This window comes from Diaporthe citri, assembly GCF_014595645.1.
Source record: "Diaporthe citri strain NFHF-8-4 chromosome Unknown scaffold_1, whole genome shotgun sequence".
NCBI classification, from domain to species: Eukaryota; Fungi; Ascomycota; class Sordariomycetes; order Diaporthales; family Diaporthaceae; genus Diaporthe; species Diaporthe citri.
The window spans coordinates 9,038,119-9,057,717 of record NW_025064846.1 but is presented as its reverse complement, the minus strand read 5'-3'; the positions used below and the strand labels follow the sequence as shown (position 1 = coordinate 9,057,717).

General features: G+C 57.2%; 7 protein-coding genes across 7 annotated transcripts; 4 read left to right on the top strand and 3 right to left on the bottom strand.

The window, feature by feature from the left end:
* Positions 1-4: 4 nt before the first annotated feature.
* Positions 5-1,205, top strand: INS49_002354 (uncharacterized protein; the record flags this gene model as incomplete). The annotated part of the gene is made up of 3 exons (XM_043163167.1): positions 5-199; positions 365-1,132; positions 1,197-1,205. 3 exons carry the CDS (start codon positions 5-7, stop codon positions 1,203-1,205), a joined length of 972 nt encoding a protein of 323 aa, XP_043031673.1.
* Positions 1,206-1,652: 447 nt separating this feature from the next.
* INS49_002353 (uncharacterized protein) lies at positions 1,653-3,039 on the bottom strand (the record flags this gene model as incomplete). Its single annotated transcript, XM_043163166.1, has 2 exons — positions 1,653-2,282; positions 2,359-3,039. The coding sequence occupies 2 exons, from the start codon at positions 3,037-3,039 to the stop codon at positions 1,653-1,655; spliced, it is 1,311 nt and encodes a 436-aa protein (XP_043031672.1).
* Positions 3,040-3,501: 462 nt separating this feature from the next.
* Positions 3,502-5,265, top strand: INS49_002352 (uncharacterized protein; the record flags this gene model as incomplete). The annotated part of the gene is made up of 3 exons (XM_043163165.1): positions 3,502-3,832; positions 3,920-4,950; positions 5,041-5,265. The coding sequence occupies 3 exons, from the start codon at positions 3,502-3,504 to the stop codon at positions 5,263-5,265; spliced, it is 1,587 nt and encodes a 528-aa protein (XP_043031671.1).
* Positions 5,266-5,845: 580 nt separating this feature from the next.
* Positions 5,846-8,894, bottom strand: INS49_002351 (uncharacterized protein; the record flags this gene model as incomplete). Its single annotated transcript, XM_043163164.1, has 3 exons — positions 5,846-6,031; positions 6,096-8,716; positions 8,816-8,894. 3 exons carry the CDS (start codon positions 8,892-8,894, stop codon positions 5,846-5,848), a joined length of 2,886 nt encoding a protein of 961 aa, XP_043031670.1.
* A 649-nt stretch (positions 8,895-9,543) lies between these two features.
* INS49_002350 (uncharacterized protein) lies at positions 9,544-10,567 on the top strand (the record flags this gene model as incomplete). Its single annotated transcript, XM_043163163.1, has 2 exons — positions 9,544-9,784; positions 9,888-10,567. The coding sequence occupies 2 exons, from the start codon at positions 9,544-9,546 to the stop codon at positions 10,565-10,567; spliced, it is 921 nt and encodes a 306-aa protein (XP_043031669.1).
* A 367-nt stretch (positions 10,568-10,934) lies between these two features.
* On the bottom strand, positions 10,935-11,663 carry INS49_002349 (uncharacterized protein; the record flags this gene model as incomplete). The annotated part of the gene is made up of 3 exons (XM_043163162.1): positions 10,935-11,228; positions 11,345-11,473; positions 11,541-11,663. 3 exons carry the CDS (start codon positions 11,661-11,663, stop codon positions 10,935-10,937), a joined length of 546 nt encoding a protein of 181 aa, XP_043031668.1.
* A 4,898-nt stretch (positions 11,664-16,561) lies between these two features.
* Positions 16,562-18,096, top strand: INS49_002348 (uncharacterized protein; the record flags this gene model as incomplete). Its single annotated transcript, XM_043163161.1, has 2 exons — positions 16,562-17,034; positions 17,118-18,096. 2 exons carry the CDS (start codon positions 16,562-16,564, stop codon positions 18,094-18,096), a joined length of 1,452 nt encoding a protein of 483 aa, XP_043031667.1.
* Positions 18,097-19,599: the final 1,503 nt, after the last annotated feature.

Genomic DNA, 19,599 nt, shown 5'->3' with positions numbered 1-19,599 from the left:
CAAAATGAGCGAGAGTCAGGTCGACGAGAGGGAGCTCGACGAGAAGGAGATTGGCGAGAGGGAACTGGCCGAGAGGGAGCTGGCCGACAAGCTTACCTCCTTTGCGAAGGCCGTGACCGGCGGGGAGCCAGACTCTACAATCCTCGCCATGCTCAAGGGCTTCGAGACGTCAGACCCGCCAAGTGAGGATAGTCTTCGTGTACGTCTGGCCCATTCTAGTATTATTCCCCTCGTCGGCGCAAAACGTGGCCCAAGAATCTGCTGAAAAGAAGCCCCGACACGATCGCTGTCGTTGATTTCTTTGCCACCCGCACACATGAACCCAACGTGGAAACAATCACTGATCCAGACTTCCATACAACAGAAGACCGGCGCTGGTAGACACGCAGGAAAGCTCCGCAGTAGTACTAACAAGGAGATCGCCGGGGTCGCCATGAGGGTCGTCGAGAAATGGAGGAAGAGCGTGGGTAACAAGGGCAGTGCCAGGAACGATGCGCGCCACAAGATGAAGATGGCCTCCTCGCGCACCAGCACCCCGTCCAACACCGCCTCGCCCGGACCTCCCCCAACGCCCTCCGCCAACCAGCCCTACCAGGGCGACACCGAGAAGCGCCACTTCAAGACGGACAAGGTCGATCTCAAGCGCACCTCTTCCGACATTCGGAACAACAGCGTCGGTGTATTATACAATGGACTCGCCTACCGATCCACCGACTCCGTGGAGGTAGTGGTCGCAAAGGCTGTCGAGGTAGAGGCTGCCGCCTTCAAGCACTTCAAGGGCGAGGGTACCGAGTACAAAGCAAAGATAAAGTCCTTGTTTTCGAACCTCAAGGTCAAGAGCAACCGCGAACTGGGTCGCAGGGTCATGTCCGGCGAGATTGCCCCCGCCGAATTCGTCAAGATGAGCCAGGACGAGCTCAAGTCCCAGGAGCACAAGGAGCGCGACAGCAAGCTTGAGAAAGAGAACATGAACAAGGCCCAGGTTGCCCAGCCCGAGAAATCTATCAGCGACGCCCTCACCTGTGGCAAGTGTGGCCAGAAGAAGGTCAGCTACAACCAGGCTCAGACCCGCAGTGCCGACGAGCCTATGACCACTTTCTGCGAGTGCCTTGTGTGTGGAAACCGCTGGAAGGTATGTGAACCCCGTACAACCCGCTCAGCCTACCAAGCCAGCAGGCGTCCTAACTCGTGTATAGTTCTCCTAAGCACGGAACGGCAAACGGTGTCATGATGACCCATGAAGTCCTGAGACATTATACTTCGGGTCTGACCTTCATCGTGACCACCTTCGCCTGCCTGCTTTTTGAGCCACTTTCTCAGCATTTGCTCTCGACGTCATTCATGGAAGGTGTTTGTGGCGTATCAGGAGGGAGCCTCGGTCAGGATAAGCTGATATCCAAGAGGGATTTATGATTTGCGGCCTCGAAGCTCTTCCCTCTGTTTTGCCTTTCTCAAGAAGGGACCTAATTCTGTCAACTTCTACTGCACAAACTTGTGTCGCGGTCTCACCTCAGGGGCTAAAGCACCGCGCAATCCTCGAAGATGGAGGTCCACTTTTTCATTTTCTTTTCTTTCAGAGACGTTCTGATGTTTTGACGTCTTGACGATATAGAGGCTAGCTGAAGCAGGGGGCACGCAACATGGCTATGTCATTACCTCTCGCGCCGCTCAAGTCCCAAAAGTGCAAGCAAATCCAGAGAATTGTGCTCCTCATCCAGTCCCAACTCAGCGACCTTCTTGTAGAACTTGCTCAGGTGCCTCTGCCCCGAATCGCATAGAATGGTGACGACCGTGCTCCCCTCGGGCAGGCTCAGGGCCGTCGCCACGGCGCCGACGAGGTTGACGGCGCTGCTGCTGCCCGCGAATATGCCCTCGTTCTCGACCATCCAGCGGGCCATCCTGCAGGCCTGCTCGTCGGTGACCTTGACGGCGTCGTCGATGAGCTCCCTCCCGGCCTCGAAGTTCTCGGTGATGCGGTTGACGCCGACGCCCTCGACGATGGTGTCGACCTGCTGCCGGCGGCGGGTGCCCTCGCGCTCGGTGGGCGAGTACATGACGCCGTACTTGACCTTGTTGTACAGCCCGCTGCCCTGCGGGTCGGCGAGGACGACCCTCACGGCGTCGCCCAGCTCGGCCTCCTCCTTGAGGTACCGGGCGACGCCGCTGATGGTGCCGCCGGTGCCCGCGCCCGCGACGAAGGCGCTCAGGGCGCCGCCCGTCTGCGCGAAGATCTCCGGGCCCGTGCTGCGCAGGTGCGCCGTCCAGTTGGCCTCGGACTCGAACTGGTCCGCGAAGAAGCCGACGCTGCCGTCGCGATGGGCGCCCTCGTGCTCGGCGGCGCGGCGGCGCGCGATTGACGAAGTGGCCGGGGCTGGTGATGGGCGCGACGGTGACGCGCTCGACGGTTGCGCCGAGCTGGCGCAGCAGGTCGCTCTTCTCGTGCGACTGGTCGTCGGGCATGCAGATGTGGCAGCGGTAACCCCTGGCGCGCGCGAGGGTGGCGAGCGAGATGCCCGTCGACCCCACGGTGCCCTCGTAGATGGTGTCGCCGCGGTGCGGGACCAGGAGGCCGGCCTGCTCGGCCGTCAGGATCATGGAGAGGGCGACGCGGTCCTTGGGCGAGCCGCCGCAGCCGTTCAGGAACTCTGCCTTGGCGAGGACGTCCCGGCCCAGCAGCGCCGACAGGGCCTTGAGGCGGATCAGCGGCGTGTGGCCGATGGTGGACTCGATGCCGTCCGAGATGACGGGCAGGCCGGCGCCCATCGAGTCGGTGAAGTTGACGCCATCGTCGTGGTCCTCGAGCTGGACGGGGTCGCCGTAGAAGATGCTGCTGCGTCTAGGGTCGTATGTGAGGATGGATGCGTTTGAGTTGCGCCGCGCGCGAGGGTATGACTTCTTCTTTTTGGAGGCCTTGTACCGCCTTTCCAGATCTGGGTAGACGTCCTTGAAGCCGAGGGTGACCAGAATGCCCGCGAAGAAGGCAACCGCAAGGGCTGCGGAGCCGTACAGGCGGGCGTGGTCTCTTATGTTAAGAGGCATGATGACGGGTGTAAATGGCGTCGCTTGGTGAGCAGCCTGTGCCCTCTTTGTTTCTCGGCAAACGTCGTGTGTCACACGTCAGCCTTGGGACATGTTTAATTAGTATACACCCCAGGCTGCAAGGCAACAACAGCAGTCAATATATATCAGCTCTGTTTTGTTACTCTCAAAATTTCAGCCCACCTCTGGCCGATTGCGGCATTGATGTCATGCATTGTGAGGATTCATTGGACTTCCATGCCCCATAGCCTGTCGACCCTTGCCAATTGCCCTGAGCTGGGTGTCCCATCGTGGAGAGCTTCGACCAATCACACCTTGCTGCCCTCCACCGTTGGATCTTCTCCCGCAGACTGGCAGCTGCACACACAAGAGCTTCCCACCTTCTCACGGGCACACGGGGCACACGGGGCACACGGGCACACGACCTCCTCCTCTCTCCCCTGGAGTCAAACAGCCCCAGCTATGGATTCTCCCATAGTGACACAGCTGTTCAGACAGCTCTTCCGGCATGGCCATCCAGCCTGCCAGTCTCGGCGGAACCTCACCAACCTCGCCAGCGCCATCCACCAGGGTCGCCAGCTCCGCCAGCTCAGGGCCCTCTCGTCTGAGCACAAGAGGAGGGGCACCCTCTCCACGTCCGAGAAGGAGCGCCAATGGCAGCAGCGCAGCAATGTCTCGTCCGGCGACCGGACCGAGGATCTCAAGCGGTTTCCAACTGTCACGGCCAAGGAGCTGAGAAGCTATAGGGAGCGGCCGAGGAGGGTCAAGATGCTTATGCGGGACTTCATCGAGGGTTGGTTGGGCCCTGTTCACCCCAGAGGGTGGCTTGATGTGTAATTGACTGGCTGGCCGGCTGACCATGGAATACATGCATAAACAGATAGCCTCTACAATCCTCACTACGGCTACTTCTCCAAGCAGGTCGTCATCTTCACGCCGGGCGAGCCCTTTGACTTCGGCTCCATCCGCGACGAGCTCGAGTTCCACGCCCTGCTGAGCCGGCGCTACAGCGAGTTCGAGGACGCGCTGGACAGCAAGGAGCAGTCCGACACGCGCCAGCTGTGGTACACGCCGACGGAGCTGTTCCGGCCCTACTACGGCGAGGCCGTCGCGCGCTACCTGTGCGAGAACTACCGGCAGACCTCGTTCCCGTACCACGACCTGATCATCTACGAGATGGGCGCGGGGCGCGGAACCCTGATGCTCAACATCCTCGACTACATCCGCGACGTCGAGCCCGAGGTGTACGAGCGCACGCGCTACAAGGTCATCGAGATCAGCTCCAACCTCGCCAGCGTGCAGAAGGGCAGCCTGATGGCCACCGCCGAGTCCAAGGGCCACCGCGACAAGGTCGAGATCATCAACAAGTCCGTCTTCGACTGGAAGGACCCCGTGCCCAGCCCCTGCTTCTTCCTGGCCTTCGAGGTCTTCGACAACTTCGCCCACGACGTCCTGCGCTACGACCTGCGCACCGAGGAGCCCCTGCAGGGCACCGTGCTGGTCGACGAGGATGGCGACTTCCACGAGTTCTTCAGCCCCGTCACCGACCCGGACATACAGCGCTTCCTGAGGCTGCGCCACATCGCCACAGAGGGCGTCTACCCCCTGCCGTACTACTCCAAGTCAGGGCTCGGCGTGCCCAAGAGCGAGCCGTGGTGGGCGGCCGCGCGCAGGCGGTTCAGGGAGGATTGGCTCGCCAGGGGCGGCCGTGGGGGTGGAAACGGCCTGAGCGAGCCGGAGTACATCCCGACGAGGCTCATGGGCTTCTTCGAGGTGCTGGAGCGCTACTTCCCCAACCACCAGCTAGTCACGAGCGACTTCCACTCACTGCCGGACGCCATCCGCGGGCTCAACGCCCCGATCGTCCAGACGAGGTACCAGAGGCGGCCGGTGCCGGTCTCGACGCCATTGGTGAGTCCACAGCCCCGAAATCTACCTGCTTGATCAGCCCTTTGACGCCCTTGATGACCGAGTGACTAACCACTCTTGAAAATGTTCTAGGTCCACCAGGGCTACTTCGACATCATGTTCCCCACCGACTTCCACACCACCGAGGCCATCTACCGCAGCATCACCGGCAGGCTGAGCCGCGTGCGCTCCCACGAGGAGTTCATGAAGAGCTGGGCCTTCGTCGAGGACTGCGAGACCCGCAACGGCGAGAACCCCCTCCTGAGCTGGTACCGCAACGCCAGCGTCATGATGACCTGGAACTATCGGAGGATGTAGTGGAGCCTCCCCCCCACTTTTCCTCTCGAGGGGGCCCGGTCGCGTCGCTGCTCCCAACCCATTTGGATAGGATTGGTCATTCACAATCACGTATTCAGCCTCAACCACTATTGTGAGCGCTATCCGCTGTGAGCTTGCCAACGACACCCTTTCAGTTGGGAAGTCTGTACGGGTACTATTGTGCCGATGGGGCATAAGTACAACATCGCTGGCTCACTGACAGAAGCAAGCCTCGATGCCGCTATGGTGTAAGCGTCAATCATGGAAATGAACAATTTCAACAGCAAGGGCTCAACAGGAAGGGAAGTTGGTGTATCGTGGCCGGACTACTCTCCACGCCGGAGTGGAGATCGGTTGGAAATCGACCGAATGATTTGTACAAGACGCACCAGTCAAGTGAGCCTCATAGCCTCTGCACATCGGTCTCGGCCCTTTATGGCAGCGACTTAAAGCATAGTAAATAATGATACATTGCGTAGATCCCACCATCAGAGATGCATGCGGATCAGTGGGACCAGAGCAAAAGCGCCGATGGTTTCAGGATTTATGAACACCCCCTTGGCTCTATATAATGCCTCCCTCAAACCTTCAGCTTTTCCATCTCCGCGACCAGCCACTCCTCGGCCTTCTTGACCGCATCCTCGATCTTTTCGGGCTGCGTTCCGGCGCCCTGGCGGGTGGGCTCTTTGCCTCCTGCCTTCCCGCCGATGATCTCTGTGACCGTGGTCGACCACTTCTCGGCGGTGATGCCCTTCGAAGCCAGATCCTAGATTGTGAATACGGTCAGACTGGGCACGCCCTGAAGTAAGGGAGGGATGTATTGGACTTACCGTTCCGACGTAGACACCATGTACCACACCTGATTCCTTGGACCCACCAAAGACATACACGCTCTTGGTCTTGTCCTTGCTCTTGAAGTGCGTCATCACATCGCTGACAGCCTTCATGTTGGCGCTGATAGGCAGCTGTCCGACGAACCACGTCGACTCCTTGTTCTCGGGCTTCGCAAAGTGTCCCGTCACTGTGTCCAGGGCGGTCTTGCTCTCGGCCTTCTGACGCTTCTTCTGCTCGTCCGCGACACCCTTCTGGATCTTGGCGTACGTGGCCTTAAGATCCTCCTTGTCGAGCACCGAGACAGTGAGCTGGTTGAGGTCCACGCCTGTCTTCTTCACCTGGTCCTCCTTCTCCGGTCCGAAAGGCAGCTTATCCAGCTGCTCGAGTCTACCTGCAAACTCGCGGGCAATCCGCTGCACATCGTGTGCCGCGTCGCCGGTGTAGGCGACAATTCTTCGGATACCCTTGGCAATGCCGCTCTCTTCGACGACGACCAGGTCTTTGATGATTCCGGTCTGGTCCACATGGGTACCGCCGCAGAATTCCACACTGACTTTCCTCCACTCGGGGTTCTTGGGGTTCTCCAAAAGAGTGTCCACTTCGATACCCACGCTCACCACCCTGACAGGGTCGGGATATGTCTCCCCGAACACGGCGCGTACACCCTCAATCTGCTTCGCAGCCTCAAGGTCCACATCCTTGTAGTATATCTTGCAGTTCTGACGGATGTACGCATTGGAGCCATCCTCGATTTTCTTGAGCTCCGCATTTGTGACACCCTGCTTGTGGCTGAAGTCAAACCTCAGCTTGTCATCGTCCACAAGCGAGCCCTTCTGGTTGACATCGTCGCCCAGGACTTCCCTCAGGGAGTGGTTGAGAATGTGCGTGCCCGTGTGGTTGTTGCGGATGGGTTGACGACGGAGCTCGTCGTACTCGCAAATCACCTTGTCGCCCGATGACAGCGAACCGTGGTCAAAGTAGCCGATGTGCACAATGTACCCGCCGTACTCCTGTACGTCTTGGACCTTGAATTCGGCGACATCATCGTCCACGAGAATCCGGCCCGTGTCAGCGACCTGACCGCCAGACTCGGCGTAGAAATTTGTCTTATCGAGGATGAGACCGAGTGGGGTCTCCGCTGGTATGTCCTTGGAGGATTTGACGAATTTCTCACCCGTGAATATTAACTGCACGTTTGCAGTGATGTCTCCCTTGCCGTACTTGGGTTCGGAATCCGGCCTGGACAGGTTGTGTTGGTTCTCAAGCTCCGCGATCTGGTGCACGTTGAGCTTTGGGAATGCCTGCGCCTTGTCCTTGACCTTCTTGCTGGCCTCACGTGCCTCTTCCCTCGCCTTAGTAAGGTCAGCCTCGTCAGTTGGCTCCAGTCCTCGCTCCTCGCTCATCAATTTCGTCAGATCCTCGGGGAAACCGTACGTATCGTACAGCCTCCAAACCTGGAGACCAGAGAGCTTCTTCTCGCCCTTCTTGTTCACCTCCGCAACGAACTTTTCGAATTGTTTCTCACCGCGATCCAGCGTCTTGGCAAAAGCCACCTCTTCTTCGTCAAGGATCTCAGCAATATCCTTCTGCTTCTTGAGAATCTCAGGGAACTGTTCGCCCATCTGCGCGACGAGAGCAGGTAGAATCTTGGAGAAGAACGACCCGATTTCGACATTGAAGTATTTGCGGGCGTATCGTGAGCCTCTACGGAGCACTCTTCGGACAACGTAGCCTCTTCCCTCGTTATTTGGGACCGCGCCATCGGCAATGGAGAAGGCGAGCAGCCTGATGTGGTCGGCGACCACACGGTAGGCAGTATCAATGCCGTCAGCGTCATCCTTGCCGTACTTGTCCTCATATGGCCGTGCTCCCGTGACCTCTTGTATCCGCGCGAAAAGGGGCGTGAAGACATCTGTGGCATAGTTGGAAACCTTGTCTTGCAGTGCAGAGACGAGACGCTCGTATCCCATGCCAGTATCAATGTGCTTCGCAGGAAGCGGCTTCAGAGACCTATCCTTTTGCCGGTCGTACTGCATAAACACATTGTTCCAGATCTCGACCACCAATGGGTCGTCCTGGTTGACGAGGTGGGCAGCATTCCGGCCTCCCACCTTATCGTAGTGAACCTCAGAGCAAGGGCCACAAGGACCTTGGTCGCCCATCTCCCAGAAGTTGTCCTTCATGTCTCCTGGCAGGATCTGGTCCTCCGGCACGCCGACGGATTTCCAAAGTTCCTTGGCCTCCAGATCGGGTTCGAGGTTCATGTCTGGGTTGCCCTCGAAGTAGGTGACGTACAGCCTCTTGGGGTCCAGACCGTACACTTTGGTCAGAAGCTCCCAGGACATCTGGATGGCCTCCTTCTTGAAGTAGTCGCCGAAGGACCAATTGCCCAGCATCTCGAAGAATGTGTGGTGGTAGCTGTCCTTGCCGACATCGTCGAGATCGTTGTGTTTGCCGCCGGCACGGATGCACTTCTGGGAGTCGGCAGCGCGCTTCCAGGAGGCCATTGGGTCGGTCTTGTTGACGGTGCCGAGGAAGATGGGCTTGAACTGGTTCATGCCAGCATTGGTGAACAGGAGCGTGGGGTCATTGTGAGGGACGACGGAGGACGAGGGCACTGCAGTATGAGTTCAACATTGGTTAGCTGGGTTCAATTGACTCCATATGCCCGACCAAGACTGAATCTTGCGCCGGAGATGGCATGACTGTGTCGCACCTATCGTGTGCCCTCTTTGTTCGAAATATTCGAAGAAGGTCTTGCGGACCGTGAGGCCGGTCCACTTGCCCTCGTACATGATGGGCAGAGGTGTGGTATTGTTTGTATTTTCTGCTGTGGGGTTTTGTTGAGAAAAGCACCGGATCTGTGTAGTCGAGGACAAAGATGTGAACGTTCTCGTTGACGACCTCAGGAATGCGGCGGTGGTGGGGCAGATTGCTGCGGGAGCTTTCTTGGTGAGGAAGTTGGAGGGCGACCCTGCGGCTGGCAGTGGCGATCGCGGGGTTCGGGTGTGGGTGTGGGTGCTGGCGCTGGTGCTGGCGCTGGGCGAGGAGGGGACGGTCCCTCTAGAAGGGTCGTAGAGCTTTCTGGAATGAGTCAAAGCCGGTACAAGAAGGGGCGAGCTCCTCCCTGGGTCTCCCGACCGGCTCTGCACCCTTCGCACCCCAGTGACAATCCTCAAGCTGCCCGAGCCCCAGCCAAGCCTGCCGCTGCCACTGACGCTGACGCTGCCACTGCGCACTCGCGACAACTGCATCGACGGCCCAGCAGTCTAAAACCAATCTCCAGCTGATTGATTGTGTTTGTTGCGAATATCGGAAGCCTGTGACTCAGTCTCGGGCTGCATCGGCTTTTTCACACAGTCCTATCTTGCACTGCATCAACCGTCGACAACCGGGCGATCTGATTGGGGAAAGTGGTCGGTCGGGAGAGAGAGGGAGGAGAAAATGATGGTCTCGAGCTTCCACGACGGCCCATCACAGGCCAGCACCATGCCGGGCGTGCCCATGCACATGCCGGTACCCATGGAGGGGTTCCATAACGCCGACCCCAGCCCCAGCTCCGGCCCCAACTACCAGTACAGCCAGCATCACCAGCAGCAGCAGAGCATCCGCCGAAAGAGGAAAGCAGACTCTCAGGATGCCAACAATGAGAGGTTATCCAAAAGACTAAGCCTGTTGAATTTAGGTAAGACTTGCAGCTATTTTTTGTTATCAGTATCATCCTGACTTGTATTTCTTTTCCCGTGCATCATGCATCGACCGCACACATGCTGACCTCATCATCGCAGAACAAAATGGTTCCAAACTCTACGTCCCAGTCGAACAACCTCCTGCTTCACACTTCGCCAACAATGCCTCCGCATCGTCGCCCTCATCCTCGGCCGCCGCCGTCCCTGGCGCTGCAGTGACCGCCGGCGGCGACGAGATGATGCTCCTCGACGACACCAAGCACAAGGTGTACATCTACAACCTCGACGACGAGCTCTCCTCGGACGCCGACAGCGACCCGGACGAGGCCCGGCTCGTCTTCCTGCCCGACGTCGAGCGGCACCTGCGCGCGAACCGCATCGTCCCGGGCATGCCCGGCGCCCCCGGCGGCAGCGTGCCGCGGCCCATCCTCCCCAACAAGGACGGCGAGCTGGCAGGCATGCAGCTGGTGCTGTACGACGACGGCGTCCGCAGCGTCAGCGTGCCCGAGGAGCAGGACAGCGTGCGCAAGGCCATCATCGAGGCCCGCGAGAGGCACCGCCGCAGGCAGCAGGACGAGCGCGACGCCAAGGCCGCCGCCAACAACCCCCTTCTGCGCCCCGAGTCCCGGGCCACCTTTGCCACGCCCGTCCGGGTCGCCCCGGCGGCTGCGGCCCAGCAGCAGCAGTTTTTGAACGAAGGTGCGGCCGGCATGGCGTCGACGGGTGTGGGTGTGGATATTGACGCGGACGCTGATGCTGACGCAATGGAGATCGACTGACGAGAACGAGTGTGCTGATTTGTTATACTTGGTATGTCTTGTGTGATACCCGCATACGATTATGTTTTAGCATGGAGTTCTGGACGAGAAAGCAGTCTTGTTTCATTTGACAATTAATATATGTCATCATTCATTGGGATCTCGGTTATTACAAGAGACGCTATGATGGTTCCTCCAGGGAATTGTCTAATTGAGCAATTGACAATGGCAGCCGTCATCATGCTTCCTGTTTACGAAACAATTCCACGACGCTCTGCCCAGGCAGGATTAACTTGTCAACCAACGCTTCGCTAGCCGATTCAGCTCTCCAAGGGACCTCGAGACCTGCAGTCCCTCATCTCCTTCCGGCCCTGCGACTCGTCCCCCTCTAACCTCTGAAGGGGTTCGACGACCCGGTGTCGTTCCTCTGCGCCGGCGGGGGACCAGGTGGTGGTGCCTCGTAGTCTTGGGTCGGGGCCAGCTTGGAACCACCCTGGGGACCATCGTACATTGGGGGCCTGGGAGCGCTGGGATCGTACATCGGAGGCGGGGGCGGCATGTTCTGCATGTTGTATCCCGGTGGGTACTGCTGGTAGTAGCCGGGGCGGTAGTTGGTGTAGGTGGCCTGCGGGTAGGCGTAGCGCGGGTCGACGCGGGCCAGTTCGGCGCGGGAGACGAGCCACTGTGGGAAGGGAGAGGTCATGTCAGTACAAGACGCACACGTGCCCCTTTGGGCGACGGGGATGGGAAGAGGAGGGAGAGATTGCAAGTGGGCACATGGGGTTTGGGGCAGCTTACCCTGTGGTATGCGAGCGGCACGAGGCCCTTGCGTATCCTCTTCTTTGCGTGGATGTAGCCGATTGTGATGTACAGGGTGATCAAGACCATGAGACCCAAGAAGACGGACCACTTCACGATGAGGCCCTCCTGTTGTGGACGGTTAGCTTCTCTGTGTTGGTCCTCCAGGGTGGAATGGCAGGGGCGGCTTGCATACTCTTGTGTACCAGTATGGGACTATGCGGCCGTTCTCGACGACGAAGCCATCTGGCGTTCTCGTCGGCTGGCCTCCATTTTCCGACGTTGGCGTCGCTTGCCGTTGTACAAGATAGGCGTCCATCTTGTGTCTGTGTGTTTATGTGTATGTGTCTGTTGTGCGTGTGCGCTTGTGTATCTTCGTCTGTGTATGTATTATGCGATCAAACTTGCAGGTGCGAAGTCGACGTAATGGGTGGGTGTTGTGGCTCAACCACAAGTGCGTATGTAAGTGAGAGAGAAATGAAATTAAGCTGAAGATGATCGACTGGAGAAACCAAACGAACGCCGGGTCACATTCACTCAACAAGGCATTGGGAAAGGTCAAGGGAGAGACGAAGGGAGATTGCATGCCAAGAGTTGACGGTTTTATTGAGGATAACTACACGAGCCCACCCAACCTTTTCGCCATGCCAGCACATCGCTCTTTCCCTTACATCCCATTCGGCTGGCCCGTCAGGGAAATGCAAGGGAAGGGATGGCATGGGACGGAAGCACAGGGTTTGGTGGTGACGCCGGGCTGTGCAGCGACGCAATGCGCTGACGATGGACCGTCTTGTTGGCTGCGAGGCCCCAGCTCCTTGCCCACTTTGGTGATGTGCAGACGTACGGGGGTTGTCGCGAGATCGACATGAAACTATGCTGCGACGTCGCCTGACAAGACTCCGGTAGCATGGGGGGTGGCCATGAGCTGCAGCTGCGGCACACATCGATTCGGATAGTGCAGTCCTTTCAGCCGCACCAGGATCTGTCTAAGCTTCACTTTTGGCTCACGGGTAATGCGAGAGGGCACACATTGGACGGATCGTCCCTGCGTCTGCCCACGACCACAGTACTGTTGGCGTGATGTCTGAGGTCGTCTGGACTTCCCGAGGCCGTGGGTGGGAGATGAGACGCCGGGCCAAGACCCCAACCCTGCAACGCCGCTCCGCCACCCTCGGTCCGCCGACGGGCACAAAAAAACGATGATCGCGAGAAAACTCACACATCCGAATATCGAACACAAAATAAGAGAAAAAGAGTCCGAGTGAAGAAAAACCAATCAAAAAATACAATGCTGATGAGACTGGGACTTGAACCCAGGAGGATTGCTCCACCAGGAAACTTCTGCTAAGGAGACCTTAACCTGGCCTTTGAGGATGTCAGAACTGGAAACAGACAAACACTGTCCCACGGAGAGAATAAATACATACGCCATAACCATCTCGGCCATCTCACCGCCGATGAAGCCATCGTGGGGCGCAAAATTCATATAGTTGTGGGGTGGCGATGTTGCGCTACTCGCGGAACACCCGCCGGCTGGAGCCCACCACGAGGTCGGTCACGTAAATAACCCGGCTGTCCTCTGTCAGTGTCTTCTGTGATAACGTTTTCTTGGGAGTCACAACTCTTTCATGCAATCGTTGCGCTTGATAGATGCTTGAAAACCAGATCCTAGCTGAGCTGAGCACCAGCTGGGCGCCTGATACTTCATATAATTGACGCCCTCTTCCCAAGGCCACACCCGGGTCGGATCTCCACCAAGACATTAAACAAACTTTTGCGTGACAATTCAGCAGTTCACGAACCAAGAATGCCCAGTGAACGATTCACTAGGCATCGGGCTACTCGGAAAATGATTTTCCTTGGCTTCGGCCAGACTTTCCAACTTGTCGAGCAGGTCATTTGATCCGTGTTTGCCTCGAATTGTGGATACTTGGACCTCACCGAAGGAGTATAGGAGGCTGTGAACTAGCTACAAACATAGCGTTTTATACTCATTAAGTCATGGTTCGAGTCAGGATCCAACGGCATAGTGTGAAATCAATAGGATTGGCTTCATATGTATTTCATATAGAACTCAGTTGGAGTGTCATGAGGCAAGTTACAAGGTTTTCGCAGCAACTGGGCCATGGGTACTCATGAGAATCGCACCTACAAGTGCAATATTGATGCAGTCTGATTCGCGTGTCCTTGCGAAGGAGCAGTGTACTACAAGGTGGCAACGGCAAGTCCGCCAGCCTGTGCGCGCCCATCCTATGATTCGTGACAACATCTGAGCCACGATTTGCCTTGACCCAAAGCGCGATTGAAACCTCTTGGGGCCAAATCGTGCTTTCGTCTCGAGGCCCTCTACTACTGTAAAAGAGTGTAGAAAACCGGCTGCATTGTTCATTTCTGTATGTGAAAATATGTTTGTGAATACAAAGATATATTACCTACATTTACAGTTAAAAAGAAAGCTTGCCCAGTGAAGGACTTGAACCTCCATCTCCTCTGTGCTGCAGCCAATCACCCAAGGCGCCATACCATTAGACTAACTGGACCGCTTAGCTGTCCTTAGCCTCTATTTATAAGATCTGGACATAGTGTGAGGCACTACGCTGGTCTGAAACTACTAGCAGGAGGTCGGCCTGTTGCAATGCAAGTATTCTGCCACTCGTAGATGCATCGAGGTTTCACTCCCAAGCACCCGCCGTCTGCGACGCACTATGTGTGTAATCATTGTATAGTCTTATTGCAGCTTGTGTGCCTATTCCACAGTAATTGCGGTACCCACCTTGTCTAGCGATTGGCTCAAGTTGATAGTGAGGAAGGCGTTAGGGAGACATCGTCTCACAAAAACATATGATTACTCAAAGCCCAATGACTGCGGCGTACTCATGAGAACCATTGTCTGCTATCTGTGGCAGGAAAGACTGGGTCTGGCAAATATGCGATTGTTTGTATTCGAAGTGGGCGTATGGCTAGAATCTGGCTGCAGAAGGGCCCAGAGGGCACCCTTTTTATAGACGTACGGACCCCCTAGTCACGTGAACCCCCCCCCCCCCCAATTCAGCGCCATACTATCTGCTGGCAACGTGAAAGCCTCTACGGGATACGGTGTTGTCTATTTTCGCGCTCATATCGATGCAGTGAGGGCGTTATGTCCAGCCAGCGCTCGGAATGTCTGCGTGTACGACTTATCCCAACGGTTGATACTGAAGCAAAAAGAGAGAGCTTCTTTGCCGAGGAATGTGAGATGGAGGCAGCAGAAATCTGCAAATTCACGTCGATATTTTCACCCAAACGGATGAGCAGCGTGACTTGGGTTGATGCACCATTCAAATCGTCATTGGTTACAATGAGTAATAAAGCCCAGAGCCAGTGTTCAATATGATCTGAATCTTGTCCGAAAAGGGACGGGGAAGGATACGTTGACGAAGAGCTGCATTGTTTCGACCACTTTTCCGCAATTTGGTCATTACAAGATCAGTTAAGACACAAGGAATGGAATAACGCAAGATTTGTGTAAACAAAGAGATCCATTTGCCTGGCTTGGAACGAATTGAACACATGGGGCAATGTTGCACAGCAGGTATCAGGCGCTAAATATTCCAGTGTCGTTTCTCTTCCATTGCCCACTGAAAGGCACTTGCAAGCATCCTCTCAATATCTGATGTGGCAGAAAAGTCTCGTAGACTTAGACCAATCATCCAGCCTGTACCTGAACAACTGGGTAGTTCACTTTGTACCCATGCACACAAGCGTGCCGCCTCAGAACGGCATGCACTGAGCTTTATCGGTTGAATCAGACCGATTGAGCATCACTGTAGAATATCTCGCAGAAAACATCTGTACAACTCCAGCTGACATGTGTACTCCTTTGCACAAAGAGCAATACAGTTTCCAGCCGTCCTCGTGCTCGTGGTGGAAGCTGCCAAGCCTGAGGTGCATAAGTTGACGAGATCCAGGACCTCAGTTCCAGTCCTCGACGTCAGGGCCTTCTGTCTGAATCCAGTCAATCCTATTTCATATCCACGGGAGTTTTCACTTCTTACTTAGTGAAAACCCTCCTGTGGAGCCTTCGTTCGCATCCGCTCGGTCATGTCTCGGCAAGAGACTGAGCAAGCGGAAACCGCTTGCTAAGAGAACGATACGACCAAGAAGAGATTACAGGCCCCCAAAAACCGCGCTGGTCTAGAGGAGACCGTAGTAGGTCAATCGGGTCTCTATCAGAAAAACAATTAGTAATTGTGGCTCAACTGTGGCAGGCCAATACTGCCTTCCAAGTAGGTAAGCGGAAGACGGAAATACGGAATTCCCTCGGCGTGGCCGGCCTTGGGATGGGCCCCAGCTTGGCGACTTCGAGGAGAAAGGTTGGGGTTGGTCTCCACGGCACCGGCGAGAATCCGGGGAATCCCTTAGACAGTTACTTGAAGTAACACACATATGTAGATCGACAGGAGCAGAGTATATTGTGCATAGAGGAGTGCCGCCAGGCCGAAGGTGGTGAAGCCCACCGGATTTTGGTCATGCGTTCTCATGGGATTGCAGACGAGCTGGCAAGCTGAGGAGCTGCCGGGGTAATAGGAAGGGGAGATCCGCGTTACACCCGCCCGGCCTGTGCACCGAGTCTGCCTCGATGCCAGCCAGGTAGCACAGTTTGAAAAGGAATGAGTAGAGTAATCCCTCGCCGCGCCTCCTCTTCCCGCTGCAAGGGACCGAGAAACTGGGCCGGGGCAACTGGTCTGGCCGGGTGGGCTTCCGCTCCACGGAGGTGTTTTTTGAACCCTTGCCCACTTGCCGAAACGCGGGGCAACGATGGGCCTCCTTCTGGGCATCGGTCTGAGGATCCTGGATAGCCTCGATTTTATCCGTCCCGACATTGGCGCAATCCAATTGATCAGGGCCGTCGATGGGGCCGCGACCAGGATGATAGCTCCAGGCCTTAGTTGACGAGCGATGAGACGTTGGTCGCGCAGGATTATTTATGCTCTGGGGGACCCCTAATGCGAATGATAGGGGGGGATTTACAACGGCCCTCGCCCAGCTATTTCGACCTTCCTTATGAGTGGAAGACTCCGTGACTGACATCAGGATCCACATCATCGAAGTGAGCGACCTCTTGGCCCCAGAGCAAGCGCAGATCATTGAAATATAAAACCGCAAACACCAGGCCGAAGACAGCAAGGAGCAGACAGAAAGCTCCACACTCTCCATCCACCGCACCGTCAAGTCAAAATGGCATCAAATGGCATACCAGTTCACACCAAGGGGGCTACGGTCCCCTTCTTCATCAACGGCAAGGACGTAGTGGCGGACAAGACCTTCGACGTCGTCAACCCAGCAACAGGCAAGGCCGTCCACAAGAGCAGCAGCGCGACCGAGGCCGACGCGCAGGCCGCCGTGGACGCCGCGGCCAAGGCGCTGCCCGGATGGAAGGCACTGGTGCCGACCAAGCGGCGCGAGGTCTTCCTCAAGGCCGCCGACATCCTGGAGAAGCGGCGGGACGACCTGGCGACCACCATGGTCGAGGAGACGGGCGTGCCGAGGCCGTGGGCCGACTTCAACCTTGGCGTCACCAAGGACCTCATCCTGGACGTCGCGGGGAGGCTCGTCACCATCGAGGGCTCCATCCCCACGCCCCAGGACCCCAACACGGGCGCCCTCGTGCTGAAGGAGCCGTTTGGCGTCGTGCTGGCCATCGCGCCCTGGTGAGCATTTCCACCAATCTCCAGTGCAACGTCGTTGGGAACGTGCACGAGCCCGGGGAGTTGGGGACTGACAAGACTCTCAGGAACGCCCCCTACATTCTCGGGGCCCGCTCTGTTATCTTCCCCATCGCCGCTGGTAACACGGCGGTCTTCAAGGCCAGCGAGCTGAGCCCCAAGACCCACTGGGGCATCTGCTCCGTCTTCGCCGAGGCTGGCCTGCCGGCTGGTGTGCTCAACATGATCGCCCACGAGCCCGCCAACGCGGCCGCCATCACCAGCAAGCTCATCGCGAACGAGCACATCAAGAAGATCAACTTCACCGGCTCCACGGGGGTGGGCCGAATCATCGGCAAGCTGGCCGGCGAGCAGCTCAAGCCCGTGCTGCTCGAGCTGGGCGGCAAGGCCCCCGCCATCGTGTGGGAGGACGCGGACCTGGACCTGGCCGCGGACCAGTGCGCGCTGGGCGCGTTCCTGAATTCGGGGCAGATCTGCATGTCCACCGAGCGGGTGATCGTGCACAAGGCCGTCAAGGACGAGTTCGAGAAGAAGTTCCTCGCCAGCATCAACAAGTTCTTCCCGTCCAGCGGCGACGCGCCCGTGCTCATCACCCAGCCGGCGGCCGAGAAGACCAAGAGGCTGCTCAAGGACGCCAAGGACAAGGGCGCCACGCTGCTGAACGGCGACTACGAGGCGCACGAGTCGACGCCAACCCGCCTGCGGCCCATCGTCGTCAAGGGCATCAAGGAGGACATGGACCTGTACAAGACCGAGTCCTTCGGCCCAACCGTGGCGCTGTACGAGGTCGACAGCGAGGAGGAGGCGCTGCGCCTCGCCAATGACACCGAGTATGGCTTGTCGTCGGCCGTCTTCACCGAGGACCTCAGGAGGGGGCTAAGGTTCGCCAAGGGGATCGAGACCGGGGCCTGCCATATCAACTCGATGAGCGTCCACGACGAGTCCGCCCTCCCGCATGGTGGCGCCAAGAGCTCCGGCTACGGGAGGTTCAACTCCAGTGGCCTGGACGAGTGGGTGCGGACGAAGACAATTACCTACAGGCACTAGAATTGGGCAGCAGGCGGGCCACTCGGACTGGTCTAACAGCAACAGATGACCTCCCGACGAGACTCGGGCAAGGGAACCTGACGATCGAGGCTGCATCTATGCGCGTGTCCTGTGTCACATCAAACGGCACGGCGAAAAAGTCTCGGGTAGTCAACATGTAGGGTGCCCTCGAGGCTTGCTGTGGAAACACACGTTCCACTGGTCAAAATGCATCCCATCTTATCTGCGTGATCTTGCAGCTGCATTGGATCGGTCTGGGAATCTCGCAGATCGAGGTCGCATCTGGGCCGCAGGCCTTGATCGATGTTGCTTTTTTTTCCCCCCTTCCCACCCATTCCGATCTCGCTCAAGCGTTGGGATGCTGCCGTATCGGGAACAATTCCCCGGGAGCAATAGGATCAGTAGCATTTGATATCTGACGAACTCTTCATCGAAAACGTGCATGCATGTCTTACATGCCCACTTCTCATTGTGTGAAATCCAAGTCGTCATCAGGGCCCGGAGTGCGGCGGAAGGCAGCCGCTCAGCCTTTAATTTGGGCTTTCATTGGAAGAGACCCCAGCTTCCCGCTTTCCTTTTCCGCCTATAGACAAGGCTAGGGGCCATGTTTCTTACGATCCGGGAAGCCGGGTCACATTGATCTTGAGTCCATCCCCTGCTTGTCTCGGGCGGCGCCGCCACAACTTCCATATATCCATCACGCCCAGCACTTACCTGCCTCTAGATCTGTTCCCTCAGACCCTCTCAAGAGCTTGCTAAACAAGCAAGAAGTGACTAGGCCCTCGTTTCGGGGGTATTACCGCAAAAGTTCCCACTGATGTCAGACTATCTAACCGCCTTCCTCCCCCCCCCCCCAGATCCGCGCCATACCTACGTGTCGTGGAACGGACGCAAGGCGGTGGAACACGATCCTGCCAGCCCTCCTCATCACGTGTGATACGAATATGCGAGACACGCCGGGCTTCTTACTAGTGGCTTGTCCCCCCCGACCCGAGCTTCCGATCTGGGCAGCAAGTCGCCAGCCCAACGACGTTAAGTGAATCGTCATTTTTCGACACCGGGGAGGAGGTCGCCTCGAGTCCGGCCGACTACTACGATCCTTCTTCAGGGATTTTATTTCTGCTCACCGCAAAAGTGAGGGCCAGAAGTTCCCCGGAAACTCATCGCATACAAGTGTCTATAGATGCTGCAAGGGCTCTTGTCTGCTTTGCCCGGGCGTGTACTTCCGTGGCAGTCTCGAAGGGACGCTGACGTGAGAGCCTCTCACTGTGTGGTCTCCCGTCGAGGAGTTGTTGACTGACATACCAGAAGCCTCAAATCCACCCTGAAGACGAGAGTGAAAGTATACGCGAGGTGGCTGTTGATTCTTAAGTTGAAATAAGCTGTGGCTTCACTCGGCGTCGAAAGCTTGAAGGAGCACTGGACGGCGTTGGCAGCCAGTGGCAGCCACAGTCCTGAGGTGCCTGACTACGCAATTAGTGCCCAAAAAGTGCATCCTCACAT